The sequence below is a fragment of the Callorhinus ursinus genome, unplaced genomic scaffold (genome assembly GCF_003265705.2).
Source record: "Callorhinus ursinus isolate GAN/ISIS: 27379988/994484 unplaced genomic scaffold, GSC_fseal_2.0 scaffold18, whole genome shotgun sequence".
NCBI classification, from domain to species: domain Eukaryota; kingdom Metazoa; phylum Chordata; class Mammalia; order Carnivora; family Otariidae; genus Callorhinus; species Callorhinus ursinus.
This window is the reverse complement of record NW_027397080.1, coordinates 36,099,600-36,111,212: the sequence shown is the minus strand read 5'-3', so window position 1 is coordinate 36,111,212 and position 11,613 is coordinate 36,099,600. Positions and strand designations below refer to the sequence as shown.

The 11,613-nt window shown below is 47.7% G+C and overlaps 1 protein-coding gene across 4 annotated transcripts in view; it reads right to left on the bottom strand.

The window, feature by feature from the left end:
• The window catches only part of CFAP74 (cilia and flagella associated protein 74), a 64,407-nt gene extending 53,640 nt beyond the window's left edge, over positions 1-10,767 (bottom strand). For 3 of the 4 annotated variants that reach the window (XM_073903491.1, XM_073903493.1, XM_073903494.1), the window contains exons 1-2: positions 10,675-10,747; positions 1,009-1,094 (exon numbers count right to left, since the gene is read on the bottom strand). In XM_073903491.1, coding sequence (XP_073759592.1) covers positions 1,009-1,075 — 67 coding nt within the window. In that variant the 5' untranslated portion in view covers positions 1,076-1,094; positions 10,675-10,747. Of the gene's footprint in view, positions 1-1,008; positions 1,095-10,055; positions 10,147-10,674 lie in introns of all 4 variants that reach the window. The other variant, XM_073903492.1, reaches the window with a different exon arrangement.
• Between the last annotated feature and the right edge of the window lie 846 nt (positions 10,768-11,613).

The following is an 11,613-nucleotide window of genomic DNA, read 5'->3' as shown; positions in this document are numbered from 1 at the left end:
CACACCTCACCTCACCAAACTGCACTTCACACCTCACCATACCTCACCTCACCACACCTCACTACACCTCACAACACTGTGAATCACACCACACTACACTCACCTTACCACATCTCGCCTCACCAAACCTCACCTCACATCATCATACCACACTCTACACCTCACCTCACCTCACCAAACCTCACCTCACCACACCTCACTTCACCTCACCAAACATCACCAACCCTCATAATACCACAAACCATACTTCACCTCATGTCACCTCAGGTCACCTCACTTCAACCCTGTTCACCTCACCACACCATATCTCACCTCAGCTCACATCACCATACCATGCCATACCACACCTCATCATCTCACCGCACCTCACTAACCTCACCACACCTCACATCAGCTCTCCTTATCACTTCTTACTTCATCACACCTCACAATGCCATAACTCGTCTCACCTCATCTCGCTATACCTCACCACACCTCACCTCATCTCACCACATCACACTTCAACACGTCTCACTTGATCACCTCACCTCACCTCACCATGCCTCATTAAACCTCACTTCCGTACTGAGAAAGGAGCCATCCTGGGGTTAAACGGAGGACCAAGGAAATTAGTCCAGGATTGTCCTGCCTGATGCCCAGCACTAGCCCAAATCAAAGCATATCTTAGAAAAATTTGAGATTATCAGTGATTTTTTTTAATCTAACAGCTTTCAGGGAAAGAAAACAAAAATAGGTCATATTCAAAGGATTGGGATAAAAATGGCATCATATTTCTCAATAAAGATGTTAGAACTAGAAAACTGTGTTCTGCCACTTTCAAGATTCTCAGCCATAATTTATCTTTCTTTCAACTAAAGACAGAAAAATATAAGCTCCCTCTTTGAGAAAAAAATATAAACTTAAAATATGTAGTCTTTCTGAAGAAAAGGAATTAACGGAAACTAGGAAGCACATCATTTATCTTCATTGTTGCTGAAACACCTGTTATTTGTGAAAAGACCTTATTACCATCTTCCACAAGTGGGACATTGTCCAAAAGCTCCTTCTTAGGAAATAGGCTAGCATCTTCTTCCATCTTGGGAAGCAGAAATTATCTACAAAAAAATTATTACAGATAGAGATGAATAAGGTCATAGTTTAAAAAAAACCATAAGTATTGGATTTCATAAGAATTAATAATTTCTCTTATAAAAAGACATTAAGAAAATGGATAAGCCACAGCTTAGGAAAAAGCATTTGTAGCACATAAACCTGACAACAGTCTTATATCCAGAATGTATAAAGAGCCCCTAAATAGCAACAATATAAAGTCCAAACTCCCAACTGAAAAGGCACAGAAATTTTAGGACAGACATGGTAAGGGAAGATACACAAATGGCCAATAAACTTGGGAAATTGCGTGTAGCAGCATTAGTCACTGGGGAAATGTGAAGTAAAACCACAATGAGACACTGCTGCACACCTACTAGAATGCCTAAAATAAAAAATACAAATATTAAGTCATAACACTAAATGTTATTGACATAGACTTACCGTGGGACCCAGAAATCCTACTTGAGGTATGTGCCCAAGAGAAACAAAAATATGTCCTTAAAAAAAATCTTGTACATGAATGTTTATACCAACCTTACTCACAGAGCCCCCAAGTGGGAACAACCTAAGTGTCCATCAGTGTGAGAATGGAACACTGCTCAGTAACAAGACAGAATGAAGCTGATCCATACAAACATGTGGATGGATCTCAGAAACATTATGTCAGGTGCAGGAAGCCAGACACAAAAGAGAACTAGGAAACCCAAATGCAGGCAAAACTAATCATCAGTGATAGTGGTTTCTGGGTTAAAAGCAAGGAATGGGGTGTGGGAGCATGAGGAACATGGTGGGTGGGGGATGTTCTAGATCTTGTTTGGAGAGGTGGTTACATAGGTGTATATAATTCCCAAACTCATCCAAGTGAATATTTAAGATGTGTGCGTGATATAGAATGTGATGCATGTTACAGTACAGTTCAAAGGCAATTCTTTTTTTTTTTAAAGATTTTATTTATTTATTTGAGAGACAGAGAGCACGAGCAGGGGGAGGGGCAGAGCGAGAGAGAGAAGTGGACTCCCTGCTTAGCAGGGAGCCCGATGTGGGACTCGATCCCAGGGCTCTGGGATCATGACCTGAGCTGAAGGCAGACGCTTAACCGACTGAGCCACCCAGGCGCCCCTTAAAAGTGATTCTTAAGAAATTTCAGAATATTCATTACACTTCAGTTATCATTTTGGGAATGTTAGGAGCTTTTCTGTGTAGAACTTAGTATGGAATGTTGGTATTATGTAGGAGATGCTAAAATTGTAGATGAATTTGTTTTTCATTGCTTGATTTAACAATTACTTCAGAATAACTCCTTGAAAAATATTTTCAAAGCCTAATAATGTTTCCTGGATAAATCATTAATAAGTCAATGCTAATAATTCTTTTAAAATGCTACAAAGAAACAATCATGCGTTACAATTCTGAGAGGCAGAATTTTAAGGCATCTTGTAAAATGCCAACAATGTTCCTCCTACTTGAAAAAGTCTATTAACTTGCTGGTCGGTGAATGGCAGAGCTTTCAGAAGATATTCATAAAGTGGTCAAATCTGTTCTGCTTCGTGCCCATGAACTCCATGTGCTCATGATAATGTAGTTTAACTGACCCCCCAATGAATGAATGACTGATGAGAGGTGGAACATCACAGTTTCATTTAAAACAACTACATTAAACCACATATACTTTTTTTTAAGATTTTATTTTTAAGTAATCTCTACACCCAACATGGGTCTTGAATTCACAACCCAGAGGTCAAGAGTCATGGGGCACCTGAGTGGTGCAGTTAGTTGGTTAAGCCTCGGGTTCTTCATTTTGGCTCAGGTCATGATCTCATAGTTGTGAGATCAAGCCCCATGTCTGGCTCTGCGCTGGGCATGGAGTCAGCTTAAGATTTTCTCTCTCTCTGCCCCTCCCCACCCCCCTCTCTCTCCTTCTCTCTAAAAAAGAAAGAAAGAAAGAAAAAAGAGTCACCACTCCACTGACTGAGCCAGCCAGGTGCCCCTAAACCACACACACTTTCAATGTCCAGTTAAAAACGGTAGTTCCAGCAGGTGGCCTCTGATCCCTCTTAAATGCTCACTAAAACAACAGCAGAAGGATTCAGTTCTTCCAACACATGAATCTGTAAGGACAAGGCAAACAGGAGAAGGCATAGTTCGAACAAAACAGAAGCTGGGAAGCGTGAGATGATATCGCCCCGGCAGGTGGAGGCGTGGACTGACACTTCAGAAGAGAAACCTGAACCATGAAACCCCTTGGTGTATCATTAGCCAGTGAAAGGCCCCAAAACTGGGTGTCTCTGAAGGGGGCTGAAATAGAATCAAAAACAGAGATTTGCTAAAACATGCTTAAGAAGCAGCTGGAACTTCCATTTCTGGTTTTGGCAGTGTGGCTGTCCAGTGTGCCAGCCATCACACTAAAAATAAGCAGAAATGCTGGTTAAATTGTATTTTAATTGCCTTAAGAACCTCGAAGAATTGACTAGAAAATAAGAAATCTTCGGGTCAAAATCTAAGTGAAGGCAAGAATATAAATGGTTTAAATGGCCAAGGTAAAAAAAAAAAAGTCTCTTTTTAAATGTGATGAAAAGACCAATAACAACAACCAAAAAATCTGACTGTATGGAAGCACTGCATTTTAAAAGTTAGAAAAAGATGCACTGGGTAGAAACTGTAAATAGGAAGCTGGTGGAGTTATCTAGAAACACTCAGAATACTTGAGGCAAAAAGCAGCAACAGCAATAAAGAGCCTCCTAACCAGATGTTCAACTCCCCAGGAAGATGCAACAATTTTAACTCCACGTGCATTCACTAACATAGTCACAAAGTACCAGAGCAAAGAGGAACAGAACAATGAAAAGGTCAAAATACAGACTCTCGGGTTGCCTGGGTGGCTCAGTCAGTTGGGCGTCTGCCTTCGGCTCAGGTCATGATCCCGGGGTCCTGGGATCGAGTCCCGCGTCGGGCTCCCCGCTCGGCAGGGAGCCTGCTTCCCCCTCTGCCTCTGCCTCTCTCTCTCTGTCTCTCATGAATGAATAAATAAAATCTTAAAAAAAAAAAAAAAGACTCTCACCGGAAATTTTAACACACCTCTCTCAGGAACTGGTAACAAAACCAGACAAAATAAGTCATCAACGACATACATTTAGACAACATCATTAACAAAAGGAACTGACAGACATATCGAACATGACAGCTACAGAATTTTCAGTGCTCCCTAAAAGCAAACACAGAACATTTACAAAAGCCATCTCCTGGCCCAGAGCAGGTCTCCATCAATTTCAAAGGACTGGAATGGTACGCAGCTTTGTACAGAGTAGAGGACATAGTCAATTATGTCCTGATGACTTTGTATGGTGACAGATGGTGACAGGACTTATCATGGTAACGATTTCATAAGGTAGATAAATATCAAATCACCTATGGTGTCCACCTGAAATGAACACAATATTGTATGTCAGTTATTCCTCAATAAAGACAATGCTAAAAAGCTTGCTCTCTGACCAAAAGCCATCGGCCCAAATCAGTAATAAATAGAGAACTACTTTTTGAGAACTACTAAGAAATATATTATTTAAAAAAAGATTTATTTATTTATTTTAGAGAGAGAGCGAGGGGAGGGACAGAGGGAGAGAGAGAATCCCAGGCAGACTCCCTGCTGAGCCTGGAGCCCATCCCATGACCCTGAGACCATGACTTCAGCCGAAATCAACAGTCGGAGGTTTAACTGAGTGAGCCACCCAGGTGCGCCTAAGAAACATACTTCTAAATAACCCATGGGTCAAAGGAAAAACCACTGTGGAAATGATACAATACTTGGAACTGAGTTATAATGACAAGAGCGCCTGACAACCTGCTGGGCAGCTAGAGCCCAGCCGACTTGCGGCCCTAACCGCGCCTATCAGGAAAAGGGTAGCGGCGAACGTGCTCACCATCCAGTTCAAGCAGTTACACAAAGAACTGCAAACGAAACACAAAGAAGGTGGAAGAGAGAAGATTAAAAAGATTAGAAATTCATGCAACAGAAACAAACATGAGAGAGAGGCTCCTGAAAACCAGAAGTTTGTATTTTTAAAAGATTTATAAAACTGACAAATATCTCATGAAACGTTAAAAAGTGAAAAAGTCAATCAACAACTTTATGCCAATAAATTTGAAAATTTAGACAATGGACAAGTTATTAGAAAAATATTACTAATCAGCATTGTTTGAAGAAAAGAAAAAACTTAAAGAATCCCATAAGCGTAAAAGAAACTCAATGGACAGAGATGTTCCTGCAATGGGAGCTCGGGGTGAAGAGGCTTCCCTGCTGAGTTTCGGGAAACCCGGGAGGTGCACACGCTGCTTCTGGGAAGCAGGAGCAGAAGGCCAGATCCCTGACTCATTTCCTGTGCTCACATCACCTTTGTCACCACAGCTGGACAGAGCAAGTGGAGAGAGACTCGCGGCTCGCCTGGCTCAGGACACTGCAGGGTGAAGAATCCCCAGCCTGAAGCCCGCAGAGGCGCGTGGGTGAAACCTCAGGACCCCCTGGGCTGATCTGGCATTAGAAATCGGCTTAATTCACCATGGTGACAGACCAAAGGAGGGGAATTAGGTGAGCAACTGGATCAATGTGGGAAAAAGTATTGATAAAATTCAACATCCCACTTAGGCTTTTTAAAAAGACTTCGCAACCTTCTACTAGACACAGACTTCGTTAATGTGGAAAGGCTGTTTGCAGGAAGCGTCATGTGTCTTCCTAACCATGAAAAGCATGCCTGCAGGACTGAGGACAAAACAAGGATGTTCGCTTCCACTCAGTGCTGCCCGGGGCTCCCAGCCAGAACCCGCTAAAAGGAACAAAAGGCGCTCAGAAGTGGAAATGTTTTCAGATCACATGACTGTGTGTGTAGAAAACCCAAATGGGCACACAGATATCCACAGTTATTGAGACTATTTAGTAATGTCGCTAGATACAAGTTCAGTCATAAAAACCAAATGTATTCCCATTTATCAAAACAGATGGGAGAATGAAATTTGGAAGAGATGGCATGTATTTACAGTCACGTCAATAAATCTGAAGTACGTAAGAACAGACAACCAAAGATGTGCAGAACCTCTCCGGAGAAAATGCTGGAGCCTCCCTGGGGGACATTAAAGGAGACCTCAATATACATAAATGGAACAAATGATCCAGAAACTTCAACAAATGGATGTCACGGTAGAGAAGAGGGACCGGGAGGCTGCTTTAAACCAGAAGGGCCTTAAGAAACAAGTCAGCCACCTGCGGTGTAGGGTCCTGTTTGGACCCTGATTCAAGGGAGCAACTGTAGAAGACATTTTTGAGATGATGTGGGAAAATGAACCCAGATTGGTATTAGATTTTATTAAGAAATTCATGTTAATTTTGTTGGGGTTGATAATGATTTCGCAGTTATGCTAAAAGTGAATCTTCACCTGTTAGAGCTGTAGTTACAGGTAAAAACATCACACCTAGGCTTTTTTTAAACTACATCAACCAGAACCTGCAAGCGAGGAGCAGCAGGTGGGCTGCATGGTACCTGCGAGGCCCCGTCACCACCTTCTCTACCTTTCTGAGATCACACATTTCCACAGTAAACGTGCAAAAAAAGAATAAAGCTAATATAAACAAATAAAGGCTCAAGTACTGGAGACTCAGTGCTGTCAAGATGCCAATTCTCTCCAAATTGCTCTGCAGATTCACTAACCCCCGCCCCCCAAATCCAGCAGGAGTGTGTATGTGTGCGCGCGCACGTGTGTGTCACCAGCGGGCAAGGGTGGACACCTCCGTCACGGGCTGAGGAACTGGGCTTCCCGCAGGGACTCAGTTCCATGAGGAGTAAAGACTCCCTTGGGAAGAGGGAAACTTGGCTGCAGTGGATGGTGGGGGTTGGGCAGCTTCACAGCGTCACGGTTTCCTACACAGGACACTGAAAACATCAGCCGCGAGAGGAAAAGCCGGCAGACGGTCATGTACATTTAAATTAAAAACTTTTGTTCAGAGGACGCCCGAGGGAGAGTTAAAGGTACAAATCAGAAGACAAATTCAACACGTTACCCAACAGGTCTGCCGTCCCAACCACATAAGGACTACCCACGAATCAACAAAGGTGGGCAGCCTTGTGGCAAAGCAGCGAGACTCCCGCGCACTTCACACCACAGAACTACCCCGCGGCAGTAAGTGCGGCAGCCACACGTCCCGTGTGTCCGCGGGCCCCAAGTCATGTCTGCTCTCCCGGCGGTATTCACGGTGCTCCCTTTAAGTCTTAACCAGGCTCCTGCTTTGGATGAGAAACAATTTGTTGGTAATAAGAATTGCCCAACCTCATTTGTAATTAGGGAAATGCAAATTAAAACCACAATCTTGGGGGCGCCTGGGGGGCTCAGTTGGTGAAGCGTCTGCCTTCGGCTCAGGTCATGATCCCAGGCATCCTGGGATCGACCTGCTCAACGGGGAGTCTGCTCCCCAAATAAATAAATAAAATCTTTTTTAAAAAAAGTAAAGTTAAAACGTACACACCTCTGTATTACTTTCCCATTACTGCTGTAACAAGTGACCACAAACCCAGTGACTTAGCAGATTACCTTATGATTCTGATGGTCAGATTCTGAAATGAGTCTCACTGGGTTAAAATCCAGGTGTGAGCTAGGCCGCATTCCTTTCTGGAGGTCACCCACACTCTTTGGCTCAAGGCCCCATTCTCCCACCGTCAAATCCAGCATTGTGAGCTACCGTCCTATCCTGGGACCCTCTGACTCTCTCTCCCGCCTCCCGGTTCCACTTCAGACGGCCCTGTGGTTGCACTGGGCACACCTGGATAATCCAGGATCATCTCCCCAGCTCAAACCCCCAGTGAACAACCTGAATTCCCCTGCCACATCTTCTAACGTATTCCCGAGTTCCGAGGATTAGGTCATGGACACCTTTGGGGGGCATTATTCTGCCTCCTGTTCTGACTCCGTGGCTCCGCTCCTGGGTGTGCATCCTACAGACGCTCTTAGATGCTGTGGTAGTGTCCTGGGGTTACCACCGCCAATGTGACACACTGGGTGTGTCAGGGCAACAGAAATGTATTCTCTCACACTTCCGGAGGCCGGGAATCTGCCATCGAGGTAGTGGCAGGGCCATGCTCCCCCTGAAGTGCGGGGCTAGAGGATGTTCCAGGCCTCCCTCCGAGGTTCCAACAGTCTCCTGGCTTGTGGCAGGCTAACTCCAACCTTCACATGATGTTCTCCCTGTGCACACATCTACGTCCAAATAAAGACACCTGTCATATGACCTCATCTTAATGGATGACGTCCCCAGTGACCCTATTGCCAAATGAGGTCGCATTCTGAGATCCTGGGGATTAGGGCTCAACCTATTATGTTTTCTCCTTGAAGAAACACAATTCAACGTATAACATGCTCAGGCATCGGGACACATAACGGGACCCCCCAGAGCGGCAATGCTCGGAAAGGCAGCAAGTCCGGAAACCCACAGCAGGATGGCAGCAGCCGCAGGATTCCTCCCCTGGAGTGCTCTGGGGAGCAGAATGGGAACGCGAATGATCCACCACCACGGGTCGTGCTGCGGGTGCACCAACATGACTGACAGGGAAGAAGGTGCAAAAGCACATATACTGCCCTTGCCCTTTCCTCCACTTTCAGAGTAGGTGCCCCAGATGCAGCAGGTGAAGCAGGGTCCACAGCGGCCCAGAGGGGGGTGTCGGGGCCTGACTGCCGAGGGGGATGCCAGCGTGGGGGAGTCGCAGCCCAGAGCTGGATGTCAGACCCGAGCAGGAGGAGGGCCGCCCTGTGGGGGGCATCAGAGCCCAAGCAGGGTGTGTGTGGGGGTGTCCACTGGGAGCCACCCAGCTCCAGCCTCGGAGGGATGACCCGGCCACATAGCTTCAAAGTATCTCCTGACAAAATACGTGTACGTTACAAAGAGAAAAAGTAACTTCCCAATGCAGACGTTGGCAGACACCGCTTTAATTCAGTGTCAAGGCGAACATCAGCGGTAATGTGAAAAATGGGCCACCGTGAACCACCTGACAGGGTGGAATGAGCAGAAAATGGTGCATAAATTCTGACTTTCCTGCCAAGGATGCATAATGCAAATCTTATCTTGGGGAAACATCAGACAAGCCCACACGGAACAGCTTTCTACAAACCCGCCTGCAGCCATCAAAGGTGCCGTCACGAAAGTCCAGGAAAGGCTGGGGAATGTTGTAGGCTGGAGATTAAAGAAACACAACGATCACAGAGTGCAATGCGTGATCCCAGACCGGGTCCTTTTGCTTTTGTGACTTTATGGGATCAACTGCCAAAACATGCTTAACTGGGGCCGAGGACCAGTGGTGGTGACACGTCCATGTGACTGTCCTGTGATGGCCATCCTGCGGTCACGCGGGAGAACGTCCCTGCACAGAGTGGCGCAGTCAGAATGCACCATGTAAGTGATTTATTCCCAAATGCTTCAGGAAAAGAAGCTTTTTGGTGCTGAACTTGCAACTTTTATGTAAACTTGGGGTTAAAAAAGAATATATACAGTATTATTCCATTTATATGAAGTTTAAAAACCAGCGAAACTTAATTATGTTGTTTAGGAATGCGTACACAGGTAGTATACCTGAAGAAAAGTATGGAAATTAGAATCACAACAGCCAGTCCCGGTCCTGGGGGTCAGTGAGGTTGGCCTGCAGCAAGGGAGGGGAGGGTTGACCTTTGCGGTGTTGACATGGTTGTATTTCTTGACTTGGGTAGTTGCTACTGATGTTCTTTTTCTTTCTCTCTTTCTTGCTTTCTCTTTCTTGCTTTCCTTCCTTCATCCATCATCTAACTATCTATCTATCTATCTATCTATCTATCTATCTATCTATCTATCTATCTACCTACCTACCTATCTATCTATCATCTCTATTATTTTTTTCCCTAAAACCAACCAGTGCGCTGTGTGCGTGGATGCGCGCGCGTCTACCTGCAGGGAGTACCTGTGAGGGAGCTCTCGGCGCCTGGCGGACCAGAGCGGGCCTGCTCAGTACCTGGCGCAGCACCTGGCTCAGCGCAGATGTTCAGGCAAGGCTGCGAGGAGAGGAGTAGCAGCTGATGGGAAAACACAGCACGGGCCCCTCCACTGCCCAAACTGGGTTAACCTTTGAAAAACCCAATGGGGGCGCTTGGGTGGCTCAGTCGGTTAAGCGTCTGCCTTCCGCTCAGGTCATGATCCCGGGGTCCTGCCATCCGGCCCCACATTGGGCTCCCTGCCCAGTGGGGAGCCTGCTTCTCTCTCTCCCTCTGCTGCTCCCCCCCCCCCGCTCGTGTTCTCTCTCTCTCTCTCTAATAAATAAATAAAATCTTTTAAAAAGTAAACTTAAAAAAGAAAGAAAAGCCCAGTGGGGAGGACTTGGGGAGGACTGGGGGCGCCCTTCCTCCCATGGGCCCACCAGCCGGGCTCCCCCCAGCCGGCGTACGACCCCGAGGGGCGGCCGCCCCAGGGCGGGGACCCCGAAACCCACCGGGGGCGACACCCACTGCAGCAGGTGCCTGCCTAGCAGAACCTGGGCGGAGTGCGTTGAGCCGGGCCGGGGGCTCCGGGGCGGACGGACCCACCTCTCTGCAGTGGACGGGACGTCGCGGAGGCTCCTCCGGGGGCTCCCAGACAACCGCGTTGGCGGCGTTGGCGGCGGGCGGCTCCATGGCAACGGGCGGCTCCACAGGGCGGGGAAGCTCGCGCGCCGCACGCACCCCTGCTCGGGCGATGGTTCGGTCCGGCGCGCCCACCGCGCAGGCGCAGTGCGGCCGGGCAGAGGGTCCCGCAGGGGCTCCCGGGGCTCAGGGGACTCGGAAGGGCGCGGGGCCGTCGCCGGGGGGTTGGCCCAAGCAGGCTCAAGTTCAGATTGGTTGTCAACGCAAAAAAGTAGGTGTGCTCACATAAGATCGAGATTTCCCACTGCTGTTGTAAGATAGGAGAGCGGGCACGACGTGCGGGCTGCGCTGGGGCTGAACTGAGCGTCCCCTTCCTCCCCACCGAGGCCCAGTGTCGCCGTTATTCCGTAGCCCCTGCCCTCCTCTCTCATTAGGCGACCTCCCTGGCCGCGGAGGGTGAGTTTGCCGCTCAGACGTGGGGCTGTGACGAAGGGCCCCTCCCACCAGGCCACGCGGGGACACGGGAGTGCGTGGGGCGCAGCCCTGCCCTTGCGGAGCGCCGCGCCTGCCCGCACGCTGCCTGCACCTGACTTGCAAGGTGGCTGGCCCTGCTATAACCACGCGCTGGCTTTGACCCGTGCCTCCTGGTGCCACAGGGAGGTCCAGGAAGTGCTTTGGTTTTGTGCTGGGAAGACCATCCATCAGGATAGCCACCAAGCCTTGCAAAAAGCGCAGCAAAGGTGGGAACCGTGCCGGTTAGCCGGTGGCAGCACGCACCTCCGCGGTCATCAAGCGCTCGTGGTGTGCAGGTCTTCTCCCCGCTCGGAAGGCTGGACCTGAGGAGCAGAACTAAGGGCCCGTATGAGCCCACGATAGCTTCTCTAACAGAAATTGTACTTCTCC